The sequence below is a fragment of the Meles meles genome, chromosome 10, assembly GCF_922984935.1.
Source record: "Meles meles chromosome 10, mMelMel3.1 paternal haplotype, whole genome shotgun sequence".
NCBI classification, from domain to species: domain Eukaryota; kingdom Metazoa; phylum Chordata; class Mammalia; order Carnivora; family Mustelidae; genus Meles; species Meles meles.
The window spans coordinates 49,416,845-49,437,662 of record NC_060075.1 but is presented as its reverse complement, the minus strand read 5'-3'; the positions used below and the strand labels follow the sequence as shown (position 1 = coordinate 49,437,662).

General features: G+C 38.9%; 1 protein-coding gene across 1 annotated transcript in view; it reads right to left on the bottom strand.

Moving 5' to 3' along the window:
• Positions 1 to 2,006: 2,006 nt before the first annotated feature.
• HIBADH (3-hydroxyisobutyrate dehydrogenase) overlaps positions 2,007 to 20,818 on the bottom strand; it is a 126,310-nt gene continuing 107,498 nt past the window's right edge. Inside the window, exons 5-8 of the mRNA XM_046021351.1 lie at positions 16,611 to 16,744; positions 14,478 to 14,554; positions 7,331 to 7,487; positions 2,007 to 2,952 (exon numbers count right to left, since the gene is read on the bottom strand). Of these exons, the coding sequence (XP_045877307.1) occupies positions 2,794 to 2,952; positions 7,331 to 7,487; positions 14,478 to 14,554; positions 16,611 to 16,744 (527 nt within the window). The 3' untranslated portion in view covers positions 2,007 to 2,793. The remainder of the gene's footprint in view (positions 2,953 to 7,330; positions 7,488 to 14,477; positions 14,555 to 16,610; positions 16,745 to 20,818) is intronic.

Genomic DNA, 20,818 nt, shown 5'->3' with positions numbered 1-20,818 from the left:
TCCCAGCCACTGTCACTCCTCCTCAGTCTCACTCGCTGGTTCTGCCTCCTGTTCCCAACCACCGAAAGTGAGAGTAACACAGACCGTGGTCTTGGACCTTGCTTTTCCCCACTTATGTGGTTACTAGGCACCTCAAATACAGAGTTTTTTTCTCCTAAAACCCCCACATCTTCCCCACAGTAAATGGTGACTCCTTTCCTTCACTTTTCCCACTAACCTTGGATTCTTCCTTGGACTTCTCCCTTCCTTTCTCATCCTATTCCTCAGTTAGTGGATCTTTTATATTCAACTCTAACCACTTCTTGCCTCCCCCATCATTAACATTCTGGCCTCGGCCCCTACTGCTTCTCATCTGGATTACTACATTTCCCTCCTACCTCGTCTCCTTGCTTCCACCCTTGCCCCTACACTCCACTCTCCACACAGCAGCCAGAACGATCCCTTTAAAGAGTAGGTGAGACCATAGCAATCCTCTAAATGAAATGCTCAATGGGCTGGCATGATAGGATGTTTGCAAACTGGCCACTTTAATGCCTTTCTTTGTGTCCATACTCTTATGTTGTCCACTCCTCCGTGGACTTTGGGCTTGACTATGTGATTTGCCTTGATGAATGGGACAGTAGAGCCATGAAACAAGCAGAACCCCACCTGCAAAGTGTCTGTTCACTGGGGCTTGTCCTATGTTGCTGTTCAGAGCCTTTCCACCACCAGGTGAAGAAATCCAGATTAGCCTCCTGGACCGTGTGGAGAGAAGCCCCAACCATTCTAGCTGTCCCAGCTGAATGAGGCCAAACTAGACCCTCCAGCTCCAGAGTTGGCCCAGTGTAGAATAATATAGCCAACCCAAAGAGTCTTGAAAAATAATAGACATTTGTTATTTTAAGCCACAAATTTTTTATGGCAATGTAGCAGTTAGCTTTTGCTTTGGCTAACTGATACAATGCTAATTTTGCTCGAATAAAAGCCAAGGAGCACCTGGGAGGCTCAGTTGGTTAAGCGTCTGACTCTTGATTTCGGCTCAGGTAGTGATTTCAGGGTCTTGAGATCAAGTCCTGCACTGGGCTCTGCGCAGAACGCAGAGCCTGCTAAAGTTTCTCTATCCCTTTCTCTCCCTCTGCCCCTTCCCCACCTCACTCTGCCTCTCTTTTCAAAAAAAAAATATATATGTATATATAATAAAATAAAAGCCAATATCCTAACCTAGCCTATAAGGTCCTATAAGATCTGGCTCCCCTCATCTCGTGACTTCACTTAGAGCCTCCTTGTTATTCATCATATCTAACCTTATCCTACCTCTGTGCCTCTGTACATTGTTACTTGTTCCTAGAATATTCTTTCCTCAGATACCTGTGTGGCTTGTTTCCTCACTTCCTTGTTACATCTCTGTTCAAATGCTACCTTAAGCACCCTAACAGAATGGATGGGCACTTCCCATCCTCCCCCCTTATCCTGCCTTCTTTCCTTATTATCTTACATATGCATGAAACTTTATTTCTTGTCTGTCACATCCCCTCACACACACACACGAGACACCAGAATTTATGGTCTACAAGGTCAAGACTTTGTTCTGTTCATCACCATAGCCCCCAGCACTTACAATAGTGCCTGGAATTTTTTATGACCAGCAAAATGATGAAAAGAGTAGTACTTCTGCCAAAATTTGGTGTCTAGGTCTATCAACAAGAATACTCCTAGGGGCTGTGGTAGGGAAAGTGGCGACCGCACTCAACACGGGGGATATTCCATTTAATGCAGGCTGAGTTCCCATGCACCCACAATCTAGAAAACATTCAAATGAATGCCCATTGAGGATTCAAACAGAGCCCAGCAGGATGCTGACGTCCACCGCCCAACTGAAACTCTGTTCCTTTTGACTTCCCCTCCTTTCCTTTTCTTCCCACCCTTTCCCCATCAGTCTGCAACACCAGTTTGTCAGATCATTTAGCTGTTCACCAAATGGCTGGAAAGACACAAAAGACACAAAAGAAACCAAAGAAACATTATCTGCATAGAAATTTATTTGAATTCAAAATAATACAGTTATATTTAGAATAATGTAATAATTATCTAAAGCATATATCATCATTGGCTCTGAAACAATTCTAAAGATGTCATTCTTTTGAAGTCAAAAAATAGGTATTAAGAATGTACAAGGAAGCAAAAATATAAAAAAACAAGTTTGCTGAGTACTGGGAGTTGTAACAAGGACACACTAAGGTAATGTAACAGAGTCCAAATTCTAAAACATGCAGCAAGGAGTTCTCTAGCTTTATCAACTCCCTGGAAAATTGGTGACCCCAATACTGCACGAATACCACCACTTGGGTAACAGGACAAACTTCCCGAGGGACACAGGTAGTCACTCACTATACTTCCCCCTTTTCTACCTCCATTCCCCATATCAATTTCTTTTCTTTTCTTTCAGATCCATTTCATCCTGGCGAAAACATGTTTGGTTTTATTTGTGAAGTGGAGTAAATAACACCCTGATTGAAGTATGCAATGATGCAGCTGAAGAGGCTCAGGGATCAAACTTTTGAAAAAGGTTAATCAGCTGGTTAGCAGAGACCAACAGTGGCTTGCAGGAAAATAAATTCCGGTAACACATGTTTGCTAAATAGATAAAAAGAATTAGCAGTTAAAAATGGGTGAAAAAATCCTACGGTTTACTGGGACCTAGACAATCAAAAGCAGACAGGTGACCTTTGATTAGACCCATTTACTTGTGGAGTGAGCTACAAGGAGGCTCCAAGATAGTTTGGTGTCCAACAGTGTCCATGGCCAAGGGCAAACTCAGAAGCTCTCCTCCTCTCGTAGAAACTGGAAGACGGACGAGAAGTCTTTCTTTGAGTAACCCTTCGCACACATCATCCTGTAGATCTGATGGGCTTGGCTGCCCAGAAGGATTGGGCTCTTTGTGCTGGTGGCAGAGTCTTGTGCCAACCCCAGATCCTAAATCAAACAAGGGCAGGAGGGAACACATTGAGACTGGCAGTCAGAGCTCACTTTGGAACTGTGGCTCCTAATGCTTTGGTTTCAAAGAAGGAAAAATGAGGTCTGAAAAATGAGATACTTATGAATACTGTGGTAAGTTATATGTATTTTTGTAAGTACTTTCATAGAGCTGTAAAACTGCTCCAGACAGAAACCTTAATTTCTGAGCGTCCTCTCCACTCCTCCACCCAGACCTGTTTTGTTTTGACTTTGGACAGGGGTGAGAGGACATGGGAAATGCTTTTTCAAATCTGCAGAAGCCTGGAAGCCTAAGACAAACCCCATTATGAAATCTCTTATTCAACAAATTTTAGCAATTGCTGTGGGCTGGGCACTGTTCCAAGGGCTGGTGATACAGGTATGATAAGACCCAGTCACTGTTCTCATGAAGCTTGGGGAAGATAGACAACAGAACAAATATTAGAACTTCAGACAATGACAAACACTATAAAGAAAAATAAAGCAGGGCAAGGGCTTGGGAAGTGGCGAACAGCAAGGGCCGGGTGGAAGGAAGGGAGTCCTGGTAGAGGATATATTTAGGGAAGCCGTCTCTGAGATGAAGACCCCTGACCTACAATCTGAATGTCAGGGAGTAGTGAGTTCTTTGGAGAGTAAGGGGAAGAGAGTTTCAGGTAGATGGAACATCAAAGTGTTGGGGGGCATGGCTTGGATATTCAAGAAATAGCAAGCAGGCCAATGAGGCCGCATGTGAGCCAGGGGGCTGGAGAGGGAAATGAGTCCAGGATGGACACAGGCAAAACACGGCAGCTTTAATAAGTGTGGTAAGGAGTTGGGATGTTAAGTGCAATGGGACATCTGCCTTCAAGACAAACAACCTTTAACATCTCAGAGAGCTAATGCTTCATTCTGAGGGTTTCAGAAAACTTACGGCTGCTTAAAAATAGGCAAAAGTTAACATTATACATCTTTGATAGTCAAACTGTAGCAAATGAATATCCACTACCATAAAAATGGAATTTTGTCCAAACCCAAAATACATGGGGTTGATGGGAGACAATGAAGGCTTGGATAATTAAAATAATATCCCCCAAATTTCATTTTATTTATGATTTTATAACAGCTGCAAACTGGTGGCAAAACCAACTAGATCTTCTTCTTACCATTACCATCCTCACTTCTCCCCCCAGTGGAAAAGTCAGCAAAAAATGAAAGGGGAAACAAGAAGCAAGATGAGAAACACTTCTACTCTGAGGAACATCCTTGATAACAGAGCAGTTATCAATACCACCCACTCAAAGGAAACAATTATCCAAAGGAAAAATACGTCTCCTGAATTTGTATGATGGTATATGTGCAAACATGACTTTGTGCTTATCTGTATAATTTTCACAGGTAGACAAGAGATTTGAAAAAACTGCTTAACCTTAAATTCTGCTATAGCTTCCTAAAACTGAAAAGGGAGTTTAGTCATTACCCACACAATGAACAAACATAGAGGGACCCTACTGCTTACGCCCAGCCAAGCCTCTCTTGTTGCCACTGTTTGGCAGCATATCTGCAAGATGCATTATTTTCAAAAGATGGAGAGAAAATCTACACAGACTGCATCCAACGTTTACCCGAGGTAACTGGAACAGAAGAACTTGGAGTTAAACATAACATACCGAAGGGGACACAACACTACTGAGAAGACAAGTCAAGAGTTTTTCAAATGGCAAGTGCATACCCCAGATAAAACCTAACAAAACCACGAACATGGACAGTGACATAGCTTTGGCGCCTGCTGCCTTAAAGGGTGCACATTCTGAAAAGAGAAAAATGATTAGTCTCTCAAAGTCTGAGAGGCCTGTCCATCTTGAAATGCAAACGGCAGAAAGAAGGTGTCCTCTGAAGCTTATAATATGTAATTTAAAATAAACAGATTTTCCACTTCACTAATCAAATAAAATATTTATGAATCTATAAGCTAAGTGGCTAGTTCAGGAAAAAATATAAAACAGTTGTAATAAGGTTTCAACAAGTTAATGGAGGACCAAGTTGTTATGTTACTAGGAAGCGGTCCTCCCTTGGGGGAGGACCAAGAGTCATCATGCTTTTCCATACGTTGTTCTGCAGCGGCCATCACAGACATCTAGGCTGGAGAGTGCAAAAGATTAATCTACTTTTCATATTGACTATGTTCTGATTATATACACATAGCATGTTAGAAATGTGACGGTAAGACCTAAAAATAAATGTACAAGCCTCTACTTCAACGACACACTAACATCATATCCCCTGGAACAAGACATTTAATAGCAGTTGAGCAAAACATCTCTTAGGAAGTAAAGACTTGATCTGCTCAAGCAGGAAGGACTGCTTCAATCAATGGGGCATCGATGGGGATTTCTTTAACCTCCATCAGTTTCTCTATACGAGTCTAATTAGCTATGGTGCGTTTTTGTTAATAGCAATCCAAAGTGATGACAGATTTTTTTATAAGTTCCTTTTAAGTTCCTTTCTAAGTACTCGCATTCCAAGCAAAATTAATAAGTCTTCCTCTTTATAAGGGAAATTGCAACTGCATTTCATAGAGGAAATGAGAGCAAAGGAGAACAGTAATTTCTGTATGTTTCACTCCCGCGCTGTCTCATGCTGTTAGTGGAAAAGTGCTATTGTTTATGATCAAGAACATCATTTTAAAGAAAAGACCTTAACTGTGGCAGCTTCTTCCTGGGGAGGGTCCTCGCAGCAAACAGCAAAAGCACAGGTGTACCACACAGGGGAGGACAGCAAGGGTGGAATTCCCAGACAAAGCCAGCACTGCAGAGGACCGGAGGCCAGACAAATTCATCTGACCCTTTTGACGAGAAGCCTCCTACTTCTTACTACTCTCCTTGTTAGCTGCTTCCTCTGCTCCGACCATTAGCGGTACTGCAGGAACCGAATAAGCTAGTGCCGCACAACCCACTTCATATGGAGACAGAACGGAAACTGAGCATAAATGTGACTCTTCCATTCTTCCATGTGCCCTAATAAATCACCCACAGCTTCAATGAAAACAATACACTTAAGGAGCCACTTCCTGTTTCTAACAACAGTCACACTGCACAAGCACAAAACCTGTGTGGAGGCTATGCAAACCTCAATACCGGATGCAGACTGGCATAAAAATCAGTATTTTCTTAAATGAAACACGAGGGGAAATAAAATTGCAAAATAAGAAATAGTTCAAACATTGCTTTATCCCATTAATATTTAAAGCATACTGACCATACGCCAGGAACTATGTCAGAAGCTGGGATGGAGGGCACAAGGACAAATGGGGTGCAGGCAGAGGGGAGCAGCCAGGCTGGGGGTTTGCAAGTGAGAGCCAAGGAGAAATGAATCCAGTATGGCCAGAGCGAAGAGAGGGGCTGCAATGGCAGAAACGAGCTGGTAGGACAAGCAAAAGCTAAATCGTCAAGGGCTCCGTTAAGACAGCTTGCTGGTGGACTTTCATCTACGAGTGATTGGAAACCATGAGAGAGACATGGTGGGCGACACTGGGAGTTTTATATCTCAGCGGCCCTCTCTTTCCCGTGATATAGAAAATGAACCAGAGAGGACTCTGAAAGGCAAGGAGACCAGTAAAAGGCTGATGTGGTATAATCTAAAGGAAGCTCAGCCAAGGCCCTCGTAGTGGCAGAGGAAGGGACTGCATGAATTCAAGGCATACTAAGGAACAGAATGGACAGAAGGCCATGGAGAATAAAGGAATGTAAGCTGAATACGGTGTCCAGGTATAGGCTTTATTACTTTTTTAAAGGGTCGGGGCGGGCAGTCAATTATGGGGGCAGGGTGGGGTGAGGAATAGCTCTATGCAGAAACCTGGAAGGCTATTCCCCAACAAACTATTTTCTAAAGTTGAGATCACAGATAGGAGGTCAACAATTTGTTTTTCAAATGACTTTTCACATAAATACACACATGTTCTTAAAGCAGGAAGATGTATTTAGAAATCTAGTATCACAAGAAAGATCTCTCTTTTGTGATGGGTACACCCAATGTCAATGTATTATCAGAAAATTCTTACTGCTCCCATTCTAAGGACTTAGTAAGTTAATGGAAATTTCTGATGAAGAATGAAATTTTACCATCTCATATTACAAACAAACCCCAAAACCCACAAAATCAAACTCCCAGCCTATTCTTCTCATCTGAAATGAACATGATAAGGGTTTTTAATCAAAGTTTTTAATCGAAGTTTTTAATCATTTCCAGTGAGTGAGTGAATCACTATTTTAGTAATTTTGCCTTCAAAAACAAAACACATATGCTTTGTTAAAAGGGGGTGGGGATTAGACCACTGAGCACTTTTGCCCTCTCCCTTGGGTCGTCTCTGCATTTACCATACCTTAGCCATTAGTGTTGCTCCGAATCCACCCTGATAGTTATTAGCCGATGGAACTCCATCCATCACCCCCGGCACAGGATTGTAAGTGTCACTTGACCAACACCGTCCTGAGCTCATATTTAGGATTTTAGCCAATAGTTTCGGGTCAAGCCCTAACCTGTCAAAGGTCAAAGAAAAGAAGTGTTAGATGTCAAAATGTGTAAGTCATGCGTGACTTACTTATGTATGAGGATGTTCCATCTTCTTTCTCCATTTATTGTATGTCTTCAAAAATCAAAGCAGATTGATGAGAGCAAAGAACCGAATCTTAAATTATAGGGCATTAAAAGCCAATGATTTAACATTTCAGAGCCAGGAAGTTCTGCACTGAGATAAAACCCTCCACACTATCCTACTTTGGAGAAACATCCCACAGTTGCCGAAGTGATGTTGGTTTATCACATACATGGGTTTTCTAGTCTTTTAGATATTATTGCATTTATGTGTCACACAAGAACCTTAAACCAATGTGATCATCTAAATTCTACATTCTTCACTCACAAATGATATATTTCAGGAAGTACTGACAGATAAACTGTGCATCATGGGAGTCCTTGTGGATGCATTTATATGCATGTTTATTCTTTTAGCTTTTATGAGAATGGATGCAAGAGATGAGCCATGTGCCGTAAGATGAGCTTAAGTTATCCGTATCAAAGAAGACATTTCTTGCTGCAAACTTTTCCTTATTTATTAAATCCTCATTAGACGATCCTGCTTATGAAGCAAGTCTGCACAGAGCTGTGACATATGCTATCTATTCAGAGACATGCATTATAGTTCTGGGTCAACTGCTGATAAGGTTACTGATCCTGATAAAACAAAGCTTGCCCAAGCGGAAACATCATTTGTTCTATCACTGAGCTGATGGCATCAACGGCTGTTCAATGGGGACCCAGAAAAAAAGAGCATCAAAATGCTGTAATACTTTGATTCTGAGTATCTTAATGCAGTTTGGGAAGCAGAGTTTGGCTAAGTATCACTGAATCGAGTTTCAAATAAAACTTTCTACCCAGCAATGTATTGGTTTCTTTCATACAAAGAGCCATTATAAGACAATTGTCATAAAAGCTTTCTGCCTTTTCTTAGGACCAATCTCTTCCAGAATTTAAAAAAAAAAAAAAAGGCTGAAAAGAGACACACGAAAATGTAAAACAGATTGTGCATTTTGGCATGCCCAAGTTCTTGTTTACTTCCTGCGTTTGAAACCTATGTCTTTATTTCCCAGTGTGAGTATCAGAACCGGTACAACATTCTTCCAATGCTCGAGCAGGGGGCTAGGGCTCATAGCCAGGATATGTATGGATTTACCACGTAATACAACTGTTACATGATCAGGCTTTCGAGAAGTAGCCATGGTCCGAGGAATATATATGCCATGCCACATATGTGAATCCATATGCTGGGCCATATTATTACAGCAGGTTTTCTTAAGGATTATAACAGAGAAGATTCACTCTAAATTGGCTGCCATACATTCCATTCAATGGTGGACTGCCAGAAAGAAACCCAACAGTTCATTCATTCTTTTATTAAAATCTAAGTTTGTTACTGGTGTAGTTTGCTATTGCTGCTTTCTTTCCCCTTTTAAATAAAATGAGGCCACCAGTATGCTGTTCTAGCAGATAACCTGGGAAAAGATAAAGCTGATGTGCATAAGGAATAATGTGAAAATTATTAATTAAATAAAATCCCACGTATATTAACAAGTTCATCTGTTCTAACTGCAAAGATATTCTTTAAGCATAACTGTTCAAGAATGTCGATGTCTAATGTGTTCCATGAGTGGGGAACATTTTTAAGACCCCAAAACATGGTTCTTCCCTTCCACTTGAAATATCACTTAGGCATTTCGGAATTTAGGTTTTCTTTCAAAATGGTTTATCACATTTAAAGCAGCAGAGATGCTCTTCTCTTCGTAATCTCCCGGGTTATACTCAACAGTAGCTCACAACAGTCTTTCCCGCTACAGCAGTTCATGCTCTGTCTCTAGTACTCACCAAAATGGTGAGCAAAGTTTATTATCCTTTGTAAAACCCTACATTTCATTTTTCTTGAGTGTTCAAGGAAAAATACTGGCACTGATTTATGGAACCCTGTTTGGTGAACATAGTACTATTTAGAAGCATCCCGAGGGGCACGCAAAAAAAGCCAGGTGGCAGTTGTTATGTGCTCACTTTCAAATCTGATGCTTCCCCACTGTGCTGACTCCCCTTTAGGAGCCGGCTGCTCCCTCTCCCCTTTTCCTCCCCCGACTCACCACCCTACAGCAAAATGTATCATTAAAAAGAGCAAGTTAGAAGTGTTTTGCATTTCATCTTTCTGAGGATTCTTTCACTGGCACATATATAACTGACAGTTAAAATTAGACATAATATTAAAATCAGTTACTGAAGTGCTCTGTCTTCCACTGTGCCTAAGGCTTGTAATGGTCTGAAACCAGCTAGAATACACAGTAATTGTCATTCAGAGAGTCTATCCTAGAACGTCATGCTTCACTGGAGAAGACTGAGTTTCCATTTGAAATCAACAAATTAATCCAAGACAGGTATCTGAAAGGGCAAGTTTAATAGGAAGCAGCTACTGGGCTCTCAACCATGATAAAATGTTATTGCTGTTTCCCTGTAAATTGGCTGGGAACATATGATACTTTCTGCATAAGAGCCCCATTGCTGTTCAGGAGATATACAGCTCAAGCCATCAAAAGGATGACAGTCTGTCAGTCCCCATAATAACTTGCCACTGGATGTGGTTCGAGAGTGTGCGCGTGCATGCATGTGGCTTTACAATTGCTGGAATGTTCTCTGATATAAACAGAGAATGAATTCATTGCTCTGACCGCATATATAATGCAACTCAAACAAACGTCACTGTGTCAAATCTACTCACCTTTAAATCACAAGAATTCTAAATGAACTTTTGAGAGAAGTAAAAATGATGCATACACTGTAAAAAAAATTTTAAAAAGAATCCAAATGTTCGCCTTCACTGTAACCGAGGCTTTTAAAAAGGACCAAAAAAGTTTGTTGACCTTATATTCTCTAGAAGTATCTATGGTGTCTGGTTTTATGGAAGAACAAAACAAATTATGTCACTAAACTGAGATGTTTGTATCACAGAAACAGATCTGGAAATGAAATACTTAAGACTATGTCAGTTTTAATCAATCATTCACTTACTCATCATTGTTTACAGATCTGCCATGTGCAGGCACTGTGCTTGGAGCCAAGGGGATAGAGTAAAGAAGCTAAGAAGAGGCCGTGCCTGCCTTCCAGGAATGGGCCCAGTAAGACACATATACACAGGTCACTTTCACCTGAGGCAAGAGAAGTGCCTCCCTTCTCTCTCTCTCCCCTTTTCATCCATGTGACAAACCTTCACTAAAGACGTACTATATGCTAGGTACGTCCTTAAGATGCAGCAATGAGCAGATAAAACCAATCCCTTTCAGGGAGCACGCCTTCTAGTTGGGGAGACAAACAATAAACAAACACATAAATAGACACACCAGCTGGTGAAAAGTCTATGAAGAAACTACTTTAAAAGTACAACTCAATTCAAATACTAATCACCAGCACCACCAACAATCACATCGATAACTATCACGTAGAGCATGATAATGCGCCAGGAACTGCTTTCAAAGATTTACATGGATTAACTCATTTAATCTTAGCAACAACCCTGTAGATTAATAGTAATAGTAGGTACTATTAATTAATTAATAAATTAATGTAATAGTAGGTACTATTATTTTGTCATTTTATAGATGAGAAAGCTTAAGTCTGTAGCAGAGCTGGGATGCAGGTATGGACAGACACCCAAAATCCCACCATCCCGAATCTCACGGCATTATATAGGTAGTGAACTTAATAGTCAATAAGCCAATACAATGGTGTTTTATCAGTTTATTAAGAAACTTGGTCAAACTTTTATTATAAACCTTTTGCCGCTTGTTATCTATTGTATATATATTAGGGTATACAACTAAGAGGCTTCAGGTCATCATCACCTAAATGAAAACCTAACAGCATCGAAAGGGCAGTAGTCAAGAAACTAAAATTATGCTTGTGGGAAAGTTCTCATCTTGAACAGCCTTCCAGAAGTTCAACTGTTTTAAGTTTCCTTTAACGTGGAAGAAGGCAATGTGGTTGTTGCTAGAGGTGCCTGGGCCCTGGTTGGTAATGCAAATGGCCTGCTATACTACTAATATTGAATAAAGAGAAAAACAAAAAGTCAGTTCCGGTGCAGCAAAAATAAAAACATAGTAACAAACCCTCCATTATCACAATTCTTCCTTTGTGATGCACAGGAACAAAACTTCTCTAATGCAAGCAGGGCACCTTTGGTGCCAGAAAACTAACGTTCTAAGTCCCAACTAGAACCCAACTGGAAGGTAGAAAGGTCCAATAAAAAAGATTCTCAAAATATGTTGTATACCCATATTTTTTATACTTCACTTTTTTTATAGCATTTTAAAAATTTCACTAACATCCATAAAGAATCACTGTAAAAGATCATAGGGTCAATAAGAGTTTTAAACTATAAGATTTTATTTTTTCAGTTTTTAAAAAAATGGGAAACAGCATTCTAGGAAAAATACTGACTTATGAGGATGATATTAATTAGAAATGATCACTTCATAGGATTAGGTGACTCAATTTGTAAATGTTGACATTAATGCTCTAAAAAAATTTCACTTCAGAGTGAACAGAATATAAATGTGGCTGAGCCACTTTGATGCTGTACTACTTTGAGGGAATTTACTACTTGGGAATTTATGCTTGCTGATGCCAATTTTCTCTTTCACCTTGCAAAGCTCAATAAATCGTGGCCACTCTCTATACTCTATTAGAGAACAATCCTGTCATTTTAAACCATGTCTGTAAACCACGGAGAAAAGACAATAGCAGAAGCCATATTTTTAGGACTTTCAACCCACTTAAAGTCTTTGTAAGACAAACTGATAAAATCTTAATGTTACGAAAATAAGCAACCCATTAGTATAACCTGAAGCACCAGAAACTTACAAATTATTATAACAGTTAAGTTAAACTAGGGAATTCCTAATTTGTGTCCATTCTTTATATGTAGTATATGTAAATATATCGTGTGTGTATATATAGATATTTAAATATAGATATATATATATAATTAATGTATGTATAGTTTCCAAAAACATTAAACATTTAAAGGTTCATCTTTCTAAACATTGTTTTTATCATAGTGTATTAAGGTCAATTATAAAGGAAAATCTATTGTTGCTTTTGCTCTTAACATTTCTATTTGAAGTTTTATCACTTTTCATCTTCTCTTTGTAATCACAATTCACTGTAATGGCCAATGTATATATTTCACTGTACACATTTATTCAATTCATTTGATTCAAGTGACTTTCATACTATTCTTTATTAGTTGGTGTTTGGAATTAGACTTCTATAAGCACTAACCATACAAAAATTTCATTTTAGAATAGCAAGTGACCATCTAATAAGAGTTTTGCTAGGAAAATTATCTGAGGAAGACCAGAGAATATATCACTATGCCTCAGGAATACCCTGATCCAGTGATGCTCAGAGTAAGAAGCAGGATATAAAACAAACTGGCAAAGATAAAGAGGGAAATTTCAATAGAGGATAGCCTAGGTGATCTATGCTTTTGCTTTTTTATTATTCATTTATACCCAGAAGAATGAAGATAAAATTCTGAAAATGCATATGCATCCTAATGCTCTAATCCTATTGTCAACACCAATGAATTTTGTATGCAATTTTGGTTCCAGAAGTTTACGTCTTCCTCTTTCATGAAATTAGTCTAGAGGATAGACATGAAAACAAGTTACTGGTAACAAGTTTTTCATTTATGAGGAAGTGACCCATAGACTAAAACTGGCAACAATACATACCACTCTGAACAGTTCCCTGTATACTACCAGTTTCATTAAGGCTTTGTACAGATATGCCTTACCATCTTACAGACATTCAATTTTAAAATGTAAATGGTACAGGATATTGATAAACCAATTAGCACTGATGCAAAGCAAATTCCTCTTTTATCTCAATTACAACATGACAACTTAATAGGTCAAGATAGTTTAACATCTGAGACAAGGGCAATTCAATAAACAACGGCATCTTGATATGGTAATTAAGAGGAAATGTGAATCCATTACTGTGTTTTAAAAAGTATCTCAAGCACTTTGGCTCTTTTTATTGCTTTTATCAAAAGCTGTGATATGAAACACTGTTCTGATTTGTGATATATCTGGTAAGCAGCCTGGGGAAGTGTGAAGAAAACACCTGAATAAAGCATCTACCTAATTAAGCATTTTCTAAAGTAAGAAATGTAAATTTATTTTCATGAAATACAAAACATTCAAAAAATTAATTAGGTGATTAATCATATGTAACATTCCTAACCCAAAAGATTAAAGGCTAAAATTAAGACATTAACCTTAAGCATTCTAAAGGATGATGATCATCACAGGAGAACAAAATTCCTGAATCACTTTAAGCAAAGTATAAATGCCAATTTATTTTAACGGAAAGATATGTCCTTAATGTAAAGTAACAAAACCACAAGAAAGTTAAAATGAAAGAATTATGCACAGGAGCTGCAGCTCTATGAATGCCATCCAGTTTATCCCAAGACTAAACAGCCAAGGGCCCTTTTAATGTAGATTTTGGGGACTATATTTAAAGTAGATACATAAAACCAGTCATGTGGTAGGATAACACTTGAATTGACTATACATTAAAATGCTGTTTTATACAAATTTGTCCTACACTGCCAAAGTATGCTTAAATTTTATAGTAAAAGTGTTTCTTGTATTTCAATACAATAGCAGAAATGGAGCTCCCAAATAAAAGGGATAATGTAACTTCGAACATACAGCACAATACATTTTATGGCTATGGCAGAGTATTCATGCTCTCCAGGGTCCTATTGGTCGTCAAATAAGCAAAGTCTATTAAAGTTCAATAATGAAGTACTTTCAAAATGTTCCTGGATCAACTCATTTATCTCTCATGAACTTTTTTTTCAACATCAGAAAATCAAATAGGGAAGCTCATAAAAATTGTTAGTACATGAAAATATATAGTCAACAAACCTGATTCCAAGATTCATAGCTTCAGCAGTTCCAATCATACTAATAGCTAACAGCATGTTGTTGCAGATCTTTGCAGCCTGAAAATAAATGGAGTACATATTAAATACCTTTATTTTCAAGTCGTAGCTCACAGGAAGTTGTTCTTTACCCAACTCCCCAGGTTTCTTTCTAAAAGAGCATTTAACTGTTGATCCTCTCAAATGGTGCCACATGCTTCCTTCTGAGCTTACCAGGTCATCTGGGAGTAGACCCACTGTGTCAGAACCCCACTGTGGTGACCAAGCTCCTCCTGTGGGCTCTGTCTATAAGGCATACCGATTGATCGATCTATGTGGCACGACTCCTCTTTTTTTTCCAGTTTCATTGAGACAGAGTTGACATATAGCACTGTGTAACTTTAGGTTGTCCAGCATAATGATCTGACTGACACACATCATGCAATGGTTACCTTAAGTTTAGTTAACATCCATCATCTCATACAGATACAAAAAGATACATGTACATATATATTTTTTTCCTTGTGGTGAGAACTCTTAGGATTTACTCTTAACAACTTTTATATACACCATATGGCAGTGTTAGCTCTAGCCATCATGTTATAAACAAAATCACAAGTGCTCTTTATGGAATGGGGCTTACATTCTAATTGGGGCAACGGAGTTAACACAATAAAAATAAAGGCAACAAACACACGAACAAAAACAACTGAGTGGAAAATTGTATGGCTATAAGACAGAGACAGTAGAAACTCCAAGATCACCGAGGGCAGAAGCAGAGAGGAAATGGAACTGAAACCCATCTCTTAGAAGGCCAGGTAGGAATTTAAATAGGCAAGAGAGAGAAAAGAGGAGAGCAAAGAAAAAGGCAAATATGTAAGAGGGATTAAATACATCAGGGCACGGGATGTTCCTGAGAGCAGTAAGAAAACTGACTCATGTAAATATGTTTTAAGGAATGGTGAGAAATTTAATAGTTAAGACTGGGGTAAGAGCCATGAAAGCTAGGGTGGAGAGTTAAAATTTGACCTGACAGAAAATAGGCATCTATTCGAAGTTTCAGAATGGGGATGTCTATGTGTATAAACATCTTAATGAAGTTGGTCTTGGTTATGGTGTTGGGCAGAGCAGTAAACCCGGCATCCACGGTTTCTGAGCAGTACACAGAGCTAATGAGAAACTGGACCAGTTAACATAAGGAATAGAGAAGACCGTCAACAACGAGACACTGAAACAAAAATCAGCAGAACTTGGCAACTGGACAAGAGAATGGAGACAATAGGTATATCTGAAATAATACCAAAGTCTTGAATAAGATAAAGAGGGTGCCAGTAACCAGGACCAAGGATTAAGATGAGGGGAGATCTAGTGAGAGCATGTGTTTTGGTGAGAGGGGGACACCTACTTTGATTTCAGAGTTCAGTGTTGTCATTCACCTCTATCTGATTACAGAACTGATATATTTCTAAATGAAAATTATTTGCTTTTCAAGAAAAAGATTAAAGTGTGTAGGTTATTTCTTCCTGACTGTATTACAGACAGAGCTTAGCAAGTAATTAAATGGACGATAACAGCAACTCAGATGCCATGAGCACTTCAAATGGAAGCAGTTTTAAGAATGATTTCAGTGGTTACTAGGTTGATACATCAGAATCCGAATGATGAACTTTCAATATCTTTTTTAATAGTTAATTGGCTGATGTCTGCTTAAGTCCAACAGGAATGATGGAAAACTAATTTATTCCAAATTAATTTAAGAAAATCTGAGCAAAAAAAAGGGGCACCAGGGTGGCTCAGTCAGTTAAGTATCTGACTCCTGATTTTGGCTCAGGCCATGGTCTTGGGATCGTGGGATCTGGCCTCAAGTTGGGCTCCACGCTGGGCATGGGCTTGGGATTTTCTCTCTCCTCTTCTCCCTCTGCCCGTACCCAACCCCACCCCCATGCACGCTCTCTCTCTCTTTCAAAAACAAAACAAAACAAAAACTCTCAGCAAGGAATCCACAGATTGAACAGAGTAGAGAGGAATAAGAAATAAGAATGTGGTCAGGAAAGAGAAATAAACATTAGCCAATTCTAAGTCATCAAGTCAGTGTCATTAATGTAATATTAATGTAACATTAATGTAAAAATGTTACCTGCCCGGTCCCAACAGCTCCACAATACACCACATTGGAGCCCATGCACCCCAGCAACTCCTGGGCAGCAGCAAATTCATCTTCGACTCCTCCCACCATAAATGTGAGGTTCCCAGACCGAGCAGCTCCCACACCTGAATGGTTTGGGGGTAAAGGGATAGAACAAAAGGATACATTTCTTCAAGTGTTTAAGTAGATAATAAAATTACAGAAAATCCCAAAACAAATAAAAATATCTTGCCTCCAAACTGTATTTATGTCAGGCACGTAAAAGATAGTCTAAATCGCTCCTGAAATGTGTGTGTGTGTGTGTGTGTGTGTGTGTGTGTATTTTTTTTCTGTTCACCTGTGTGTATTTTTTTTTCTTTTTCTTTTTCTTTTTTTTAAATTTGTTTATTTACAGCATAACAGTGTTCATTGTTTTGGCATCACATCCAGTGCTCCATGCAGTACGTGCCCTCCCTATTACCCACCACCTGGTTCCTCAACCTGTGTGTGTGTATTTTTAAGGAAGCGCTACACCCAACATGGTACTTGAACTTATGACCCCAAGGCCAAGACTGACGCTTACAGACTAAGACAGCCAGGTGTCCCTCTTCTAGAATATTTTGAAAATTAAGTAGCATGGAGCTTAATCCTAAACCAAAAGGGACATACAGATTCAAACTCTTATTCTCAGTTCATGGCATGAGTGATATGGGAAACTAAAATATGCACTTATTCAACATGCACCTATTATTCTAAGAAATCTATTCAGTAATGTATATGAAAAAGTATAAAAAGTATAAAGTATATGAAAAAGGTACCTTGTGCCCTGACCAGTACAAGAACAGCCAGAGGGGTCTGCTGCCTAAGTCTGGATTTGGGGGTCTCTGGCCCATTTGTTTGTTCTCCGTGTACCATCTGCAGATGATATCTACAAAGTGGAAGACCTGGCTATTTCCCCCAAGACAAGGAGGCATTTCAGATGGCAAGAGTCCTTTTTAAGGTAAAAAAACCAGTTGCTTATTTAGACTGATTATTCTGATGTGCACTTTCCAATCAATATTATATGATTTTTCTTTTCCCTCCTCCTATATACCTTTCGGGCAATTCATTCCTAGTGCTATGAGCAGGAAGAAGAAATGAGCTTTGGTCTGGCTACTCCTTCATAGCTCTTAACAAAGGTCTGATGCATATTCATTGATTGAAATGATTGGTTAGCAAACAAAACCTGTCCTAGATGTATCCTAAAAAAAAGGAGGGGAAGCTTCATTCATCTAAATTATTATTAACTCTAAATAAAGCCAAGAGTATTATTATTGCTTTTAATATTAGAGAAATTTTAATTCATAATTTTCAAGTTAGATTTTGTTGATCAAAACCAGGAAAGCATGTGGGAGAGCTGTATTAGTATGATTTTTGCCTTTACACTTTATCTTATAGTACAGCTAGGAATAAAGAAATCGTAATTGTCTGTGCCATGTATCAAACCTGGCCATTAGAACAGACAACTGCAAGTAATGGTCTACTTTTTAATTTAATTTATTCAATGAAATACATAGTTTATATATAAAAAGCCCAAGTGGAGACATCCATATTTCACTGAAATTGTGAATATTTTGCTATTGCCAAGCCAAGCAGCCTTTTCCACTTTACAATTCATGCTATTTTAACTAATTATTAAAAGCAAAGGAGGTCAGCATTATGTTAGCCAAATAATTGTGGAAGAGGGAGTGTCCATGTGTTATGAAAGCCTGAGATGCCCATGCATAAGGTTAAATTACATTTCACAATATTTTCAGACACACTTTGGAAATGATTATGTACAAAACCCAATTATAACAAATGCTTTTAATTAGCCAGTTTGTGTTCTTTGAACATTCTATAATGATGAAGTTTAAGTGACTGTCACTTTGTTTTTTTTTTTTTTAATTTTTTTTTTTTATTTATTTGACAGAGAGAAATCACAACTAGGCAGAGAGGCAGGCAGAGAGAGAGGAGGAAGCAGGCTCCCTGCACAGCAGAGAGCCTGACGTGGGGCTTGATCCCAGGACCCTGGGATCATGACCTGAGCCGAAGGCAGAGGCTTTAACCCACTGAGCCACCCAGACGCCCCACTTTGTTAGTTTCTAATTTACTTCACTAAGATAGTAGATCATCATTACTATTTTACAATTCTTTTGCTCAATTTCTATACCCATTTTTATTCAAACCATATAACCACCCTTAGTCCTAATCCTGTTGATCTAACCTAGGAAAATTAAGTAGACAATTTAAGTCAAAGCTTACAAACAAATCCAGCACTATCCATCATAGGTCATAGCTTTGTATCTAGATTACAGATTACTAAATAGCTTCAGAAGAGTCATTTATTAAAGGAAAATTAATGCTAACAATGGTTCTCAGCTGGTTAATCTTTTGACAGGTGTACTTTCTCACTTGTTCAAACACATATTTCAAAAAGAAGAAATAAGTTACTTAAGCAAGAGACCACAAAAGAAATAATAACTCATTTTTTAAGTCAGAGGTCTGTGGTATTTCCACACTCCTTCTCTCAAGGTGGTGGCATCATTATTAGGACTTTTTCATAACCCACGATCCAATGTCAGGGCCTGACTAAACTGGGTAATTCTAAAGGTTTGGCTTTCTTCGGGACCAAATCCTGTCTTCCACACACATTCTTCTAAATGTGTGACTCTATGAAGCCTAGTCCCACTGCAAAGGCAAAATTAAGATCTAAGTAATCCTAAAATAAATGTAACCATTTTGAGTTTAGGAAATACTATCTAGGAAGGTGGAACTCTAAAGCTATGTAAGACATCCTATAGAGGGGCGCCTGGGTGGCTCAGTGGGTTAAGCCTCTGACTTTGGCTCGAGTTGTGATCTTGGGGTCCTGGGATCGAGCCCCACATCGGGCTCTCTGCTCAGCAGGGAGCCTGCTTCCCCCTCTCTCTCTGCCTGCCTCTCTGACCACTTGTGATCCTTCTCTATTAAATAAATAAATCTTAAAAAAAAAAAAGACATCCTATAGATTACAGAAGACCCTGTACAGATTTTGAAGTCTATCAGTAATAAATAATACATTTATTATACTGTCATGCCACTTTAATTGAAGTCTATTTCCTAAAACAGGAAAACAGACTACACACTTACACAGTTGCTAGAATATTGGGAGAAGTATTTTAACTTTACATTTTAGTAACTGTATATACAAAATCAAAATATATCCTGTACTTAATTGTATTACAGCATTTACAACTCCAGTGCTTCTCTCCCATGACCACAATATCAGAAAAACTGAACACATTTGTACAAATGAAAAGGCAAATGCCTAAACCATTCAAAATAGGTGGCTGGACCATCCTGTTTTTAAAAGGACAGCCACCTACCACTTCTCCTAGAATCTGCTTCAATTTCAATCAACCTCGGCGAGGAGAAACACTTTAAATCTAATCCAAGTCTCAAAGTCAGCCTCTTTCTTTCTCTCTGTCAAAGATATCACCAGAAGCCTCCATTACCTAAACTCCCTTCCTTTTTTCTTTCCTTCCACTCCTATTTATGGTGGACATAAAAAAGGTGACCATTGGAGAGCCATCTGTCAGTGGTTCTTAACCCTGGGAAAAAGAAATATCCTTGTCCTCAAGGAGTTTGAAACCTAGTGTTTGTGGTGGTGGACATGAGTGTGCACATGTATATGGAGATGGGAGAAGAGAGAAGGCAAACAACTGTAAAGAGTAAAAGACGGGGCACCTGGGTGGCTCAGTGGGTTAAGCCTCCGCCTTCAGCTCAGGTCATGATCTCAGGGTCCTGGGATTGAGCCCCACATCGGGCTCTCTGCTCAGCAGGGAGCCTGCTTCCTCCTCTCTGCCTGCCTCTCTGCCTAGTTGTGATTTCTCTCTGTCAAATAAATAAAATATTTAAAAAAAAAAGAGTAAAAGACAGATGCATACTACAGGAGAGGTCTACATATAGTCATCTGGAGGTTCAAAGAAGAAAAATATCAGCAATTATCTGTTCGGTGCCTTTAGCAATTTGCTCCATCCTTGTGCTTGGGAGAATATTTAAAATACAACTATTCCAGAAGGTCCAAAATAAAAGGTCATAGTAGGTATAAAACACAGTCTTTGCCCTCAAAAGGTATAAAATACAGTTAGGGAAAAGAGACACATACCACCTACTCAGAAGTAAATGCCAAAAGGTAGCATCATGTACCAAGTGTCATGGAT